Raw genomic sequence first — 17,963 nt, forward strand, 5'->3', positions numbered from 1 at the left:
AATCTGATCTCAGCGCCATCTACCAGGCGCAACTGAAACTCATATATACTTTTGAATATCTGACACGACTGCATCGCAGTCTGCCGGACTTCTATGGAAAACATTCTAGCAATAACAACAATTTAAAAATAATTGATAAAACATTATCTAGTTGATCGAATTGAGAATCTAAACCATTCCCGAATCCCCTTGAATTGAATACACAAAAAAAAATTCAATAAAATAGGTTCAGCCGTTTAGAAGGAGCTCAATTACAAACACACGTACAGAAGATTTATATATATAAAGATAGATTTGTATAAAAATGCGAGCTTCATTATTTATATAATATTGTTCACATGATGCGGGGGCATAATTTGATATATTTTATATGAATGCTACGACCATTCAGAAAATTTGATATTACTGTTAATGTGAAATTCAATCCAAGATAATTTTTCTCTACTAAAGTTATGGGCAGAAGCTTATTGAGTAAATAGATGGAAAGCGATATTTTTACCATTTAAAATCTTTATGGCAAATCATTTCTGTGTTTGATATATTTATCGGGTTACATTATTATACTTCTGTATAATATATATTATTATACTTCTGTATAATATATATTATTATACTTCTGTATAATATATTATTATACTTATATAAAATAAATGAAACTTTATTATCATCAATTTATGTTGACTTAGGTAGACTGGGTGATTCAGTGGGATCCACCTACAAGTTCTAGTGCTTTTGTCCACAGAGTCGGTAGAACTGCTCGGCAGGGGAAACAGGGCTCAGCACTTTTACTGTTACTTGAAAATGAAGAAACTTATGTATCCTTTATTGAACAAAACCAGAGGGTAAAACTCCAAATTGTTGAGAACGTAGTTTTGGATGAAAAAGTAAGTTATTATAAAGAGGTAACCAACCATTTTCCACACTTTAAGACATATATAATCTTAAAGCCAGCCAAACTAAATTTAACTATTCATAATAGATTAAATTGTAACATTTTTAATAATGGAGGATGGCAGAATAAAGCTGAAAGTACATATAGTGAAAATTTTAAAAAATAGAGGAGTTCAAACTGAACTATAAAACTTGTTCTGTATAATAAAGCATAAAAGTAGGCCAATCGTGATAGTAACTTCCCAAAGCAATAATTGAGAATAATTAACCTTTTTTTACTTAACTTAATCTAATGATCCTGTTGTCCTCCGCTTTACTTTACCTGATGGGCGATGAGTGTTGCTAAGTGTAAGTCCATCAGTTCCAGATTTTCAGTATTTATTTTTGATGCCAATAATTTTATTGCGAAGCTCTGCTGAAACTATCGGCATAAAGAAGAAATTGTGTAAGTTAACTCAATTTTAGTCACCACCTTCTAAGAGTAATATTTCGGGAAGGCGTGAGCTGGTTAAAGAAAAGAACCAACTTCATTTCATATGAGCAATCACTGAATTTTGTTGCATGAATTTAGAAACACCCTGCTGTGTTTATAATTTACCTAATTACTTCACAATTTTTTATTACAAAATTATCACTCTAAACTGCCAATAGTCTCAGATGCAAGTGAGAAACGAGAAAGTACATAAATTTTTGTGTTATTATTCTTTCAATAGCCTGAGGAAGGTAGTAATGTAATGTTGATATAATAATTTACCTATATTGATATCCTGTGTTGTCTATGACTTGCAAATATTTTCTAAAATATCTTCTATAGATATACCTCTTTTTAGATAGAACATTTGAGGGAGAAAATACGGAACATACTAAAAAAAGACAGAGCTATTATGGAAAAAAGTACTAAAGCTTTTGTTTCATACATTCAAGCCTATTCAAAGCATGAATGCTCTTATTTACTACAAGTCAAGGTAAGTAATATATACATTTTTCTAGGTTTAAAGTGGTATATAGATCATAGAGTAATCTATTTATTGGAGAAAAATGCCGAAATACATAAATAAAAGTAATTTTTCGAACAATTCACATTTATTAGTTACAGACCATCAAAGCTCTTTATTAAATGAGAAATAGAATCCACAAAAACATTGAAGGCTGGACAAATTGGTCCATTGCTTTGGTTTTGTGTATTACAATAGCTAGGACAGTTCTAAGATTTTTTGTGAATTGGTCTTAAAATTGATGTTTGTCGTAGAGATGTACTTGTAGATGTAGATTATGCAGAAAAAAATAACAGCAGATTTTAATAAGATATTCAGTTTAAGGACATATTTATAAACCTTTGATATCTGGTAATTCCTTTATTTGTGCTAATAAATGAATTAAAACCTAAGGGTTGTGTTATAAATTGTATAAAGATTTAATAATGCTACACTTGAATTATTTTTTAAATTACTAGACTCTAATTCTGTTTTAGCTTCATAATTTTGTTAAAGATATACTTGTAAATTGTTATATTGCAAATTTCAACACACGTTACAAAAGTTCAAAGAAACCAATAAAAACCATATTTTCACAGGAATTACCAATAGGAGCTGTAGCTGCAACATATGGACTCTTGCAACTACCAAAAATGCCAGAATTGAAGAAACGAATTATCACCGATTTTCCAGAAATACCCAATTTTAATATAAACTGTGTTCCTTACAAAGATACAGCCAGAGAAAAAATAAGACTTAAAAAATTAGAGCAGTATAACAACACAGGTAAGGAAGATTAGGTAAATCATTTGCTGTTACATTGTGTTCTGAACACTACTACACAATCAATTTTAAACTCAGAGTTGTGTATAGTTCTTTCAATATCAATTACAGAAGACAGTTATGCGAGGAACAATCAATATTTCATAAATACGCACGGCACTCATACCAAATGAAGAAATTTCTTCGAAATATTTCCTGCCAGACAGTCTGTGATAAGCAGAGGCGTCGTTCGTTAGACTAATTTAATTAATAAATTTCTTTGAATAAATAGAAATATTGCGTTCTTTAGACCATGAGCGAATGAAGACAATGAAACTGCATAGTGTTGTGAGAATAAAGACAGGTATGTATTTAATAATGAAGACTTAGATAGGCAGCATAATTATTTGCAAAGTGGTTTAATGAACAGCTTTTACCTAACATTCCAACACAGTCAGTAATCGTTATGGACAACGCATTTTACTATTCGTGGCCACTCTTAAGATACCAAATAGTAGTAGAACAAAGCTCAAATTTTAGCATTTATGCCTGAAAAAATATTCCTATTCCTGTCAGCGATCGTAAAAGAGGCCCAACAAACAAAGAATTGCTTACTGTTATTAAAAGTCTAAAGTTAGAGAAAATGTATCATATTGACAAGCTGTGCAAAGAACAGGGTTATACTCTTCTCAGACTACCTCCTTACTATTGCATATTTGACCCTATAGAGTTAATATGGGCAAACGTAAAATCAGAATTACGAAAATGTGATCAGACTCCAGAACTGAGTAAATAGGTTGAAAGTTCTAGCAGCACACCGCCAAGAGATTTGGAAAAACTGATATCACCCTCTTTACAACCCTTCATAATTCAATTAAATGATGACTCTTAGACGATCAATATTTATAAAGATACTTTGGAATTGAAATGTTTTTTACTTTTGTTTTATTTAAAAAGAATTTGAAATTTCGTTTTCCAGAAAATAAAAACGAATGGGCTCAGCTCACGTCTGGTACCCTGTTTAAACCAAACACCTCGTCTATTTATGTTTTATAATATAACATTAAGTTCTAGCAAGTTAACGAGGTATAATAATGATTTTTTTCTAAGTTCCAAGTAGGACTACAATTAAGTGTATGTGTCCAAATAACGGCGTTTAATGCTGTCCGATTTATAATGATTCGATTGCCTTTTAACGAATACATAAGATATACATAGTTTTAAAAGTATGTATAGAAATAATAAATTTATAAAATCATGTATCTACGCCTATGGTAGATCAAACAAAATTATCGGCAAGTGTTTTGAACTGGTTTTTATAATCTGCAATTGATATTGAAAGAACTATACTGATTTTAACAATACTTGATTCTTTTTATTTCGATTTATGTAATACAGGGTGCGGCAGCATAACTTCCTTTTTTCAAAAGTTAATAAAACTTATTGTATGAATCAGAAAATTTTTATTCGTTTTTTATAATACAGGCACATACATAAAGTTTTGTTTTACTGAGTTTTGAAGATCAAATCAGTTAGGTGACGTCCCCCATTCTCCATACACTGAGTAAACCGATTTCTGGCGTTTGTCATGACTCTTGCCAGCATAGCAGGCGTTATGTTGGCAATTTCTTCCTGGATGTTCGTCTTCAAATCTTGTAGGGTCCTTGGACGGTTCACATACACACGGGATTTCAAAAAACCCCATAGGAAATAATCACAAGGGATCAAATCGGGAGAGCGGGCTGGCCACTCCAAATCGCCCCTAATTGAGATAAGGCGCTCTGGGAAGTGTTCCCTCAAAACAGCCATCGATGTTCTTGAAGTGTGTGCCATTGCTCCGTCTTGTTGGAACCAAGTGTCCCCTAAGTCCAACTCATCTAGCCGTGGGAAAAAAAATTCCTGTAACATGTTTACATACCGGTGCGAATTCACTGTCACTGTGACTTCATTTTCCTCAAAGAACCAGGGACCAATAATTCCACGTGAGTAAATTGCACACCACACTGTGACTTTAGGTGAATGCAAAGGCCGTTGATGCAATTGTCGAGGATTGGTATCAGCCCAGTAGCGCATGTTTTGTTTGTTTACGGATCCACACAAATGAAAATGGGCTTCATCACTAAAAAAAACAATAGCGTCCTCAGGAACGACTTCCAGAAAAACCTCACACGCGTTCCTCCGAGAATTGAAGTCACGTTCAGAAAGTTCCTGCACAATTGCCATCTTGTATGGATGAAAATGAAGATCATCATGAAGTATTCTCCTCACAGAACGATCGGAAAGTCCAAGGGCAGACGCATGTTTGCGCGCAGAACGCCGTGGTGATCGCAACACTGAAGTTCTAACTAACTCAATGTTCTCCGGTGATCTAATGGGCCGAGGGACTCCAGTTCTTCGTCTTGTCACACTTGCAGTTTGTCTGAACGTAGTGACCCACGTAACAATTGATTTCCGGTCCGGGACAGGGGCCAAGGGGGCTAAATTAAAGCGATTCCGAAGGCGCGCTGGGTTACGATCACAGAACATCCGCTCGAAAAGTAAACCTCAACGGCAAACGCACGCTCCTCACTGTTCCAACGCATGATGGCGACTGAACTGTGCCGGGACAAAACTTTATAGTCCCCCCTCTCGAACGAGACCACTAGCACTCCGTTACGACATCTACCGACTAAATGGCGAACTTTTTAAAAAAGGAAGTTATGCTGCCGCACCCTGTAGAATAGTTTTATAATTTAATAGCGGATAAGTTCAAGTTTGCATTATAAAACTGAAATCATAAACATAAATTCTTTTATCATATTTTCTGGTATTATCAAATAATATTTGAAATATTAAGGAATGCGTATTTTATTTCAAATATTATTTAGGTTCATACCTGAAAGTAAATTTTATCGCCTCTTACTTTTATGGTATTCATATCTTGTCTTTAATTGCAAGTAAACTTTATTGTATTATACTAGCCATTATATATAACTTTTAAAACTTTGTTTTCTATAATAATTTTTTATATTCAGAAATTAAACTTTTGTTAAAATATTGTAGATGCTAATATCATTTGGATTATTTATCATTCATATCAATGTATGTAACCTTTTTTATTAATTAAAGGTTTATTGATAAAATTTAGGTGTCTGGCCCAGTAACAAACAAGTATTTTATAAAAAACCAACAGAACCTTGGTCACTAACAAAACAGAAAAAAGTAGAAAAGAAAAACAAACGTCTTAAAAGAAAAGAAAAAAAGCAGAAATTAACAAATAATAGGAATATTGTGAAGAAAAAGAGGAAAAGTAAGTAACATGAGATATGATAGAATCATTAAAATATGAAACCACTTTAGTTCATAATTTATGAAATGAATATGTTAACATCGGACTCAAATGTTGTTTGTTTTGAACAACTATCTAAACATTTTCTGCTTCTAACACAATTGAAGCCATATAAATAGTTCTTATTAGTAGTAGCATTTACATCATATCATATTTTGATAAAGACTTAAAAAAGTCGAAAAATTTTTACAAGCTTTAATAGTATCAAAAATCATTGTCAATCTTATTTAATTATTTCCCATATGATGAATACATAATATACAAAATAATTTTGATTCATTTGAAATGCCAGAAAGAAGGGATTTCAAAGGTCAGGTGGAGTAGGGAATGGTGACATAGGGTTTCTGATGCGAAACACATACCGGGTGTTTCATTGCGAAATTTTAATGCCTGAAAATAATTGCATATATTGTCCATCACACCAATAGTAACTTTGAATCGCGGTTGGTTCGCTTAGGTTAGGCTCTTTCAACACGTGCACATCGAGTCTTCTTGCTACAGGTATTAAGGATGGATTTTTTGGGTGGCATTTCACTAAAAATAGTAATTAAATTTTTAATGTGAATGAATTTTGCTGTTCTCTGAATAATGTTTAGTGGTATTGGCAAAATAGAAAGACATGTATAGTCAATAGTCTAAGAAAATATATCACATTAAAGCGTGGCGCCATCTATGAGGTGCAAAGGACAAAATTTTACAGTTCTCTGTAAAGAAATTCGCTTAAGGTGCCATCTGTTATGGAAACTACGATTAATAACAACAATCAACGTTGATGATAAGTTTATTATTAATTATCGAGACCATTAATTTAAATATTAACCATCCTAACATTTAAGTTGTGCAAAATTACATATATAAGCCAACTTTCATGAATTTACTGTGTGTTTTTTAAAATTTGTAATTTTTCTACTTCGCAAATGTGGATCTACTTCTAACATGACACGAGAAATATTTCTATCAACGTCAATTTGAATATTGAATTCTATGAGTTTAAGAATTTTTACAAGCTCTAATAATATCAAAAATCATCGTCAATCTTATTTAATTATTTCCCAAACGATGAATACCATAAGTATTCGAAAGCTCGGAAAATATATTGAAGTTAGTCTACATTGGTGTTTCCTTGCCACTTTCCCAATAAAAACTACTTATAAATATTATATATATATATATATATATATATATATATATATATATATATATATATATATATATATATACATTAGCGGCGTGAAGTGGATGTTAAAATTGCGGTTAAGGTGGCATCAGCGGTAAAGTGGAATCCAATATACAGATGCCAATTTGCAAATCGAAAAAAGATAGTGCATTCGACTTGGAATTTCATCAGCTATCACATAAGGTAAAAATGGACCGGAGTGCAATTTACACCATATTTGAATGGATTTTAAATTAAAGTTCACAGAGTTTCTGTTGTATGGCTCTGGTATCGCTTATTTGTATATGTAGGATTAAATGAACGGTCAGATTGGCATCCGTGTATATATTGACCATTTAGCGGACACTCTGGCTTCTGTATATCTATATTATTTGCACTCAGGCATCCGTACAACGTTGCCAATTCAACGGTTCATCTTAAAATGAAATATTATCGTTGTAATCATATCAGTTACTAGTATAAATCAAATTTTCCGTCGCACCAATGTTGCTCTTGATAATATTCTGTTTTTTCATCATCTGAGGCAACGTATCAAAACGTTATAAGTAATATGTCGATAATTTTCGTCTGTAAAAAAATCTAAAAATAAAAATAAATAAATAAAATGAACAAAAATGTTGATTATCCATTTTTGAACAAGTCAATGTGAAAAATTGAGAAAATTCTATTTTGCAAACCGAAGCTAACGTAACCTGACCAGGTGGCCGTGAGCGTGTATAATTATCGTTAGTGTTACATTATCTATGACATAAAATGTAATAATTAGATACTCAATGAATCAACAAAACAATGATTAGGTTCAGTTAGGTAAAAGTGAATTCTCAATATCATAACATCAAACTCTCCATGATTCAATATGAATCGCTTTGAATAATGAGTGAATCATTAATACAATAAAGACCAGTATATGGCAATCCTTATATCTATCAAAACAGTTTGAAGGATGTCTGATAACTTCATTTCTTGATTAAAATTATTGCTTTTAAGTAATACTTTTTGTTTTATATTAATTATGAATTCTGCTCTCATTTCTTATTACAACAATAATATGAATTTGTGATGTTTTTTGAAAAGATAACCTCGACATCAGGTAATTTAAGTATGTTAAGGAATGTCAACAAACACTGAGAGATATCTCTTTCGATTATTAGGTTTCTGAAATGGTGTCATAGTAACTTGAAACTATGTAATGAAAATTTGGAGTTATCTCGAAAATATTCTCGAAATACATCGAAGCGTTACTACTGAGAAAACCATAACATATATAGGGTGGATCACGACTAACGGGACGGAGGTTTATAGTGAAACGGCCAAACCATACGAAATTTTGATATAAGACGGGGTGGAGTAAACACTTAAGATCGTACAGACTGAAACAACCAGAAAAATCTCATTCTGCTAAACATCTACTCGACACAAATCATCCACTAAACCTTATACAGAACTAGAAGTACTACATACATACATAAGAAACAGGAATTAGATTAGAAGACACTTTAGATATGGAACCCACAATACAAAGTCATCAACGAACATATCAATCTGTAAAATTGCTTTCTCAAGTCGTAATTGTAAAGATCAGCAGATGATAGTTTTTCTGCTTTCCTATATCATTGCATTGTGATTTAATTCAAGAAGAAAATACGTAATTTGAAATTGACAGAGTTTGACATGTAGATATAACAAATTATATTTTGAATGATATTTATTCGTCGTCTACATCGTAATTATACTAGTTGTCACACAAAAAAGGAGATAACTGGATTGAATTTAATAGATGATAGATTGATATATGGATGGTAAAGGAAATTCAACAAAGATTCCTAAACACAAACACAATGATTTTTCATTTATTTTGTATAATAAAACATGAACAAATTATTTTTTTCAGAAAAATAAACAGAAAATTTCTTTCAAATATAATTAAAAAAAACTTCTTTTGCTCTTCGATTCGAACTAAAAAATATCCATCGTGATGGGAAAATTATTTCTCGCATTCACTTCATCTGTTTATATTCATTGCAAATATAAACTTTGTTTAATAAAACATGACCAAATTATTTTTTTCAGAAAAATAAACAAAAAATTTCTTTCAAATATAATCAAAAAAAACTTCTTTTGCTCTTTGATTCGAACTAAAAAATATCCATCGTGATGGGAAAATAATTTCTCGCATTCACTTTACCTGTTTATATTTATTGCAAATATAAACTTTAATTACTGGCCATGGTTTATTATGGAACAGGTTTGGGAAAATGCATTTCTGAACTTTTATTTATTAAAAAGGAGATTACAAGTGTGGAAATACCGTGAGATTTAAAAACAATGTATTATTAGTTTGACATTACTCGTTAATCATTTAGATTTGTCTGTAAGTCATTTTGCACTTTCCTGGCTAATACCACGCCGAACATTGAATTACATCCACAACGAAGAGCGTGATGCCGATCGACCGACAATCGAGACAGACATCTCAATGTTTCGCAATTGCAAGGAGAGAGGTATAGCCACCGACTAGTTTCGATCTTGTTATGATCTCATCAGGATGGCATAATACTCTCTCGTCTGGTACCCCTAAACCAGACTGAAAATTACGATGTTACCCTTTGCTTGGATAAAATTCCGCACGAATGTGTCGGTTTATAAACCTCTCTCCTTGCAATTGCGAAACATTGAGATGTCTGTCTCGACGGTCGGTCGCTCTTCTTTGTGGATGTAATTCAATGTTCGTGTGGTATTAGCCAGGAAAGTAGTGTAGTTGTTTTCCACTTCGAGGAACGGCCAGAGCGTTATTCCGAAAATATTTTTTCGGAATACATTGAGGTGTCACCACCAAAAACTCCCTGACATCTACATGACACCTCTGAGGAAATTTTGAAATGTTTTTCATGATAAAATAATATTTTTTTTTTATTTTGTACAATATAATGACGTATGTATTGTATTCACAAGATGTCACCACCAATTAGCTGGAAACTGTTTTCATGCCCTTACGCTTAATTTAACAGGTTGTAACTTTAACATTTTCAGCAAATATCGCACGAAAATTTGCACAAAACAATATATTTTACACGCATTCTCTGTGCTCTTATTAAATATATATTAAACTAGCTGACCCGACAGACTTTGTCCTGTCAAAAAGATTTGTTATGTGGCAGTTTTTGTGCCTACGTATTTTAAAAAATTCTCCTGAACAGAACCGTCACCCTGGTGATAGGGCGTTGTGAATAAAAAATAATTAAATAAAACATATATAAGGATTTAAAAGTAAGTAATCGCTTTATTGTTAATCATGTGAATCATAAATAATTATTATTATTATCATTGTAGTGCTTTGTGGTATACGATGTTTTTTGTTTGATTACCTGGCGCATAGATAAACAAATCTGATGGTTTTCCAACACGGGAACAGGCAACATACAATTGACCATGTGAGAAACATGGGTTTTCTAGATTAATACCACAAACACTTAATGATTGCCCCTGGGACTTGTTCATAGTCATAGCAAAAGCAAGCCGCACTGGAAACTGTAGTCGTTTAAACTCAAATGGCACATCAGTCGGAATCATTGGGATGCGCGGTATGAGAACATCTTCTCCTTTATACTTTCCTTTGAGTATAGTTGCTTCTATCACATTGTTTAGTAATTTTTTTATCGCTAACCGTGTACCGTTGCAAAGACGCGGTTGGTTGATATTTCGCAACACTATAACCACCGATCCGACCTTTAATTGAAGATTGTGAGGTGGCAATCCTGGCAAATCCAGCGAGTTTAAAAATTCCGGTGGATAGTTGACTACATCATCTTGATTAGTAGCCGAATCAACTGATTTATATATCCTCAATTCGCCTGTAATTTGTTCTTGAATTTTGAAATTTAATTCATTTACATCTATGTTTTTTGCAGCCAGTATAGCTCGTTCGCTCAACCAATCATGGTTTCTGTAATTTTGAGAAACATCTGGAAACACCTTCTGAATAAGTTCATCTTTTGATTGAGTTAACTGACAAAAACTTTGAGGAAAGTTAATGCAGCCAGTCAACATGTCTATAGGTAATTTGCCATTACCAATGTCAATGAGTTGTTTAGAGAATATGTTTCCAGATTGGTCATTTTGCAACTCGACACGCATATTCTTGCTTAAATGAAGTACTTTGACATGTTTCCACAAATTGGAGGACTTTAGACATGCATTGAGTTCATCAGCTGGCGTTGATCGTGGAATCACTGGCAATGTTTGACGAAAATCTCCTGCTAATAAAATCATTGCACCACCAAATCGGTTATTATTGCTCCGTAGATCTTTTAAGGTTCTGTCTAAAACCTCCAAAGATATTTTATGTGCCATCGTGCATTCATCCCAAACAATCAATTTACATTGCTGCAAAACCTTTGCCATTGCAGAGTTCTTCGAAACGTTACAGGTTGGAGTTTTATTGCTTTGCATATTTAATGGCAATTTTAGTGCTGAATGGGCTGTTCGACCACCTTCAAGCAAAGTTGCTGCGATTCCCGACGAAGCGAGTGCAAGTGCAATTTTATTTTGTGAGCGAATTGTGGCTAATATTAATGAAATCAAAAAAGTTTTTCCTGTACCACCAGGTGCATCTAAGAAGTAAATCCCTCCAGTTTCATCATTTGTTACTTTCATAAGAGTTTCAAATACATACTTCTGTTGTTCATTTAACAGTGGAAGATTTGTTTGAATTAATTCTTTCAAAGCGTTGAGATCATACAGTCTTTCTCGATGCAACTCTTGGTTAAAAGCGTCATGCATTGGACGATTGGGCGCCGTCAGGCCTAATTGAATTAATAGTTTGTTTGACATTATCAAGCACATGTCCTCAATTGAAATCAATGCTTCATTGTAAATTTCTTCACTGATTTGTATATTTGGATTTCCCATTCTATTCCGTATTTGATACAAAATATCATCACACATATAATCTTTGTACTTGATCCACAAATCAATTGGGTTTGATGGGAAGCATGTAGATATGATTATAGAAAACAATGTTCGTATTTGATGAGCGTGTGATGATATTACAGCATCATTGAGAGTTTGATCCCAATGAGCGTCATTTTCAAGTAATTGCAAACGTTGACAGGCTTCTCTGTAGGATCCACACAATTCACCATCAACAGTTCGTAACTGTTGGAATGATGTTGCGCCACGTACATTGACTAATAGCAGTCGTAAATAAAAACATTCATCATTGCTTGGATGTACTGAATAAATCCGGCCAATCGCATCGGTGGAATATACATCTGTATATCCTGGAACTGGTTTTCCTTGTTTCCGTCGTATAAATCTCCTTGAGGATTGATTCCAGGTATAATATTTTGGCATTTCAGAATATAGCAATGTTTGTGCGAAATCATCGTTTTGGCATGTCTCAAAAAAACTGGTTAATGTAGTAGATGGTGGCTGAGCAGCTCTTTGTACTGCGTTCTGTGTTGTAAAATACAATCTTTGTCCATTTTCTAAATGCACAGCTAAGTGAACAACAGAAGGGTGTCTCTCATGAATAGGAAAAGAAAATATTCGCCAAACTGCTTCATTACTACTGACATAGCGGCCCATTTGGTATTGGGTAACTTCATCATTGGAATTCTCTGCACCAATTCCAATCACAGCCATATCACTCCCTTTGGTTACATATTTGCAAATGTATTTAATTGATTTCACTGAATGGCAAGATTCAACGTTGATGTGTGCTTTGAATGTCTTTGATAAAATGGGTGAATATGGAACAATCCAACGATTATCTATTTCAATATCTTGTTGATTTAATTTGACAATTGTTGATTTTCCATTGTCTGCTGTCGACCTGCGACGATACAATGGATAACCGTCATTACCAGTAATTGTTTCCGATATTAATGTCCGTGGATATCGTTTTGAACATTTACCATCCATCATACACGGTGAATTTTGATTAAGAGTTCCACAGGGACCATGTATCATGTGTTTGATAACTACCTCATGTAATCCAGGATCTACTTGTACATCAGGGATTTCAGCTGATATCACTGCATCAACTTCATTTGGCCTTATCTTTTCAACCAACCAAATCAAAATGTGTGCATGTGGCAATCCTCGTTTCTGCCACTCCATAGAATACATCCAGCAGCGTGTCTCACCAAACACATTATGTTTTACGATGAAATCCATTAATGATTTCAACTTTTGTCTAAAGACTCTGGCTGTAATATCATGACGATCAATGGGTGATTGCCCAGAGAATAACTCCTGCTTGATTTCTATCCATTGCGGATTGCATGTAAATGTGATGAACAAATCTGCTGTACCATAATGACGAATATACGACATGGCATCTTGAGCATATTCGTGCATATGCCGAGGGCTTCCGATGTATGTTGCTGGAAGAATAGTCATCCGACCGACATTCTGTGCATTTCCATCAGTATTAATCGCATCTCGAAGGTGAATATACTCTTCAGATCGGAGTTTGGTTTGATTCAACCTGATGAATGTTAATCTCTCCGTTTCAATTTTAACATACATGTCAACAACATATTTGTGATATAATCGCCGACATTTCAATATGTGATTATCTTCATTTTCCCGAATCATTAGGCGGTATGAATAATAGTTCATTGAACTGACTTTTTTGTTGGTTTCAGAACCTGTAAATAGATTTTGTTTTAATAACATTCAAATATAAAATTAAAATACATAATATAATGACTGAAATATTATCGCCATAGCTAAACTAATATTTTAGTTACCTGTAATGGGATTTATCATTTTTGTTGAGAAATCGTAGCCATCTTCACCTTGCCAAAATATAATGGGATATTGCAGTGCATCATATGAGCGGTGTGTTTCCTTTATACGTTGTAATTGATCATTCCGACGATGTAAAACAATATCACGGGATTCCAAGTTTTCTCCAACTACAACGATAGCAACTTCATCAATAGTTGGTGCATTAAAACGTCTTGTATGTTGACCTGCAGGTGTTTTATCAGCTCTGATTACAATTTTGTGATTATCGGATAGCATCAGATCCAGGGCAGTTTTAAACAATATAATCAATTGATTGTGTTGATGAAATAAAGTTTGTAATTGTTCTATAATAGACCTCTTTACTAAATTGTTATGTGCACAACGCAGATCAATTTCTTGTGGTGAATTGCCCATAAAATAAATTTGCAGGAATTTGTTGTCGCTATCTGACACTGGTAACAGTGAACCTGCTCTGTGATATATTTGCCCTTGTATCTGTAAATAAGAAAAATATTATGGTGTGGTATAAATTAATGGATTGTCAGTGACCAAACTTAAATAATATTTGATCTTAAAAAGTATATATTTAGTTTTAACTAATATCTATCAAATATATAAAATATAATAAAAGTGTCACTGAAACTGAATCACCATATAATATGATGACTAAGTGATATATTTCGTAATGATTAAGAAATTGAAGATAAGTGACACATCTTAACTTTCGTGACAGTAAATTTTGTTCGCTAAAATAATTATGAGTAACTGCTATAATACATACCTTGAAAGTTGGCATAAAATTTTCCCGAACTACATTTGTTGCCCCAAATGAAGTCATTTGAAAGCAATTGTTATATTGTTGGATATGTGTCAAAAAGTGTATAGAATCTGTTCCTATTCCTGAAACCAATGAGTACAATGGTTCTGGTGGTGGATCCAATGGTATCAATTTCACTTTACCATTTGCGCAACACAATCCATTGGCTTCGTTTTTGTATTTTAATGCCTTACAGTGTGAGCAAACCGAGTTCATAGAACCAATAACAACACATTGGTAGTTACTGTAGTCAATTGATACATCGTAACTGAAAGCAGCTCGATTCAAACTTGCGCGATTATTAGTTGAATATCGCGCTCGCGCTTCACGCGTTTGTGATATCCGAATTCTTTCACGTTCATTTCCGTCGTCACGTTCTTGTGCAGTACGATTAGATCGGTAATTAGCTTTTTTTTTTTTAATTTGATATGACTTGAAGTCAAATTCTTTTAAGCCGTACGAATTGTTTTTGTTTGGATATTAAAAATAATAAAACACTGTTGCTAACGCGATTTTTGTTTGACTGATGTAATGACGTGGAAACTGCTGCATTTTATCTCGCGTGCCGAAACTAATACAAAAGAAACGCGAGTTTCGGAACGCGACATTAAACTCCTCCAACTATGTATTCTGTGCTCCAACGCACACACACACATTGTTTTGATAGATATGATCTTTGACGTTAGTAACACACCTTATAAAAGAAACGCGAGTTTCGGAACGCGACATTAAACTCCTCCAACTATGTATTCTGTGCTCCAACGCACACACACACATTGTTTTGATAGATATGATCTTTGACGTTAGGAACACACCTACATTGCTTAGACAACAGTGAGTGCTCAAATTGACTACGTTTTAGTTACAAATCATTTGTATGGGAAAAAGAAAAGAGCTATTTTTAGGAATTTTCCAGCAATAATTCTAATTTTTCTCGCCGTAAAAACCATCCTTGAACTTCAACGAACATTTTAAAAAAGATTTGGCCAAATTGGTCCAGGCGTTGTTGAGTTATGCGCTTACCCACACATTTTGCGATTCATTTTTATATTATAGATAGAATCTAATAGACATATCAAACATATACACAAAATAAAATCCCAAATTCATATCCATAATTAACTAGATAGAAAAATGTCCGAAGAAATCTATCTATTATTGTAAAAGTCATAGTTATTTGATATCTTTATCATGATAAATAATCTACATAATATTAGGAAATTTTTGAGTACACATACCGTCTTTCTCCTGAGCTAATGCTAGGCTCATAATTAGTTCGTTTCGTTTACGTCTTGACATTTTGACTGCTTGCAACACTATTAAAAACTACGAAAAGATTTTCTGCTTGTCTCCGTGAATGATGTTACGACGCCATGCCAACCCTTTACGAAGCTTATCGAAAAAAGGGCGCCAATTATTATTAACGTAGAGATACTCTAGAGAAGTCGTCCATCCCGTTAAATGTATAAGTATGTAAATATAAATACAGTGAGTATTGGATACACGGGGCGCGAAAAGTTTTTAGAAGTTTTATTAAGGTTTTTAGATCTGAGTAATTTTTCATAAATGACTAATTGATAATAAAGAACTGTCACCATATTTATTATACAGAATGGTTGGGTCATACGTTAAAAGCAAAAAACCTGAGTTGAAGAGCAGCATTATAAAACTACAAGCATAAATTACTAACCCTTGACAGAGTAACAAAAATGATCAGAACAATTTGTAAGAGTATCAATAAAAGTAGAAGAAACAAATGTCAATGAGATATTGTTTACTGGTTTTTCGATCCTAGGTTCAGTTTATGCCAAATTTATCATCAGTTCGTAATCAGTCAATATTAAATTCTGCTTTATTTCCCAATTCTAACCATATGAACTTGATAATGGTTTACACCGGGTATTTCAAAACATATGACCAGTTTTCCGTAAAAATTTCAACGCCATTTATTTTTTGGAATACATAGTTCAAAATTATCTTTCCACAATAATGCTAGGATAAAAGTATGTAAAAAAAGAGAAAAGTTTCAATACATCAGTAACATTATAAGAGGTAGGTATATGAGACTAATGTTTGTTAAAATAGGAACTCAATACTATACAGAGAAAGTTACATTTCATGTTGTACTAGCAAATAGTGAAGATACCAATATGAGAGTCCCAAAGAATCAGTTACAGCTTATTGCAATTACAAAGACACGATAAAATTATTCTGAGGAGAGAACTTCTTGCAAAAAATAGCAGCTGTGTTACTCGGTAACGAGTGGACAATTCATGAAAGTAGATATGCGAACAGTCACAAATTTACATTATTTGTTCTACAACAAATTTTCATTTCGCAGTCAGACTAGGTGGTCTGTAAACGTAGATGGGAGCATTCCATGTGGATTCGTAATAGGACCCTATTTTATTGAAAAATCGGCAAATGGATAGAGTTTCAAGTCGTTTACCGCTACTTCTTAAGGCTTATCAATTTCAAAGAAGGAGTTATCCTTTTTCGAAAGTGAAACTCCATTTTTCTTCTTTAAATGGCGTCGAATAGCTTGATGCATTTATATCAGCATATTATGAAAATCAGCTAGACACAGCAAGTATCATTAAGGGCCCTAATCAAATGGTTCATAGGTGGAAGTTTCATAAACAACATTTAAATAGTACAAAAACTATACAGTTCAGAGTTTTTAGGTTTCGGTATAAGTTATGGGCCAATTCAATCTAAAAGAAGAGCCACATTGTTCAAATTTGGCAGAATGAAATACAGGATGACTCAAAAATGTGAAACTGTTGTAGAGAGTTTGTTGTTCTTCTGTACATGTATATACTTTTCAAAACGAGGTTCGAGTTTTATCAAATCTTTAAGTTGGAGTGGGCCTAAAAACCTTTATCTACGACAGAATATTTGGGTTGTGCGTTTCAAAGTACAGAAGGTGGTGACCTGCATACGACTTTCACGAGGAACTAGTGGAATACCGTATATGGAATATGAAAAAATATTTCTTGTTACGATGGCAAATTGCAACAAATTGAAATCTAAGATACAAAATGTCTCATGTGAAAAATTCAACTTTGTTCTAATAAGACGTTATTGAACAATTGTAATCAATTTCAAAACATGCTGAATTTGTATTCAAATACATTCAAAAAAATTGAAAATGAACAGCTGTTCAAAAGTTGAAGATATTGATAGAGTTAAGAATATTTATTTAATCAGATTTTAAAAGCTGAAACAAAATTTTATGGTACAAGAGAATATATTTGT

At 33.1% G+C, this 17,963-nt stretch overlaps 1 protein-coding gene across 1 annotated transcript in view; it reads left to right on the top strand.

Moving 5' to 3' along the window:
• Positions 1-17,963, top strand: part of LOC130895106 (probable ATP-dependent RNA helicase DDX55 homolog) — a 39,664-nt gene that overhangs the window by 17,011 nt on the left and 4,690 nt on the right. Inside the window, exons 6-9 of the mRNA XM_057802247.1 lie at positions 687-884; positions 1,722-1,856; positions 2,465-2,651; positions 5,755-5,916. Of these exons, the coding sequence (XP_057658230.1) occupies positions 687-884; positions 1,722-1,856; positions 2,465-2,651; positions 5,755-5,916 (682 nt within the window). The remainder of the gene's footprint in view (positions 1-686; positions 885-1,721; positions 1,857-2,464; positions 2,652-5,754; positions 5,917-17,963) is intronic.

This window comes from Diorhabda carinulata, chromosome 6 (assembly GCF_026250575.1).
Source record: "Diorhabda carinulata isolate Delta chromosome 6, icDioCari1.1, whole genome shotgun sequence".
NCBI lineage: Eukaryota > Metazoa > Arthropoda > Insecta > Coleoptera > Chrysomelidae > Diorhabda > Diorhabda carinulata.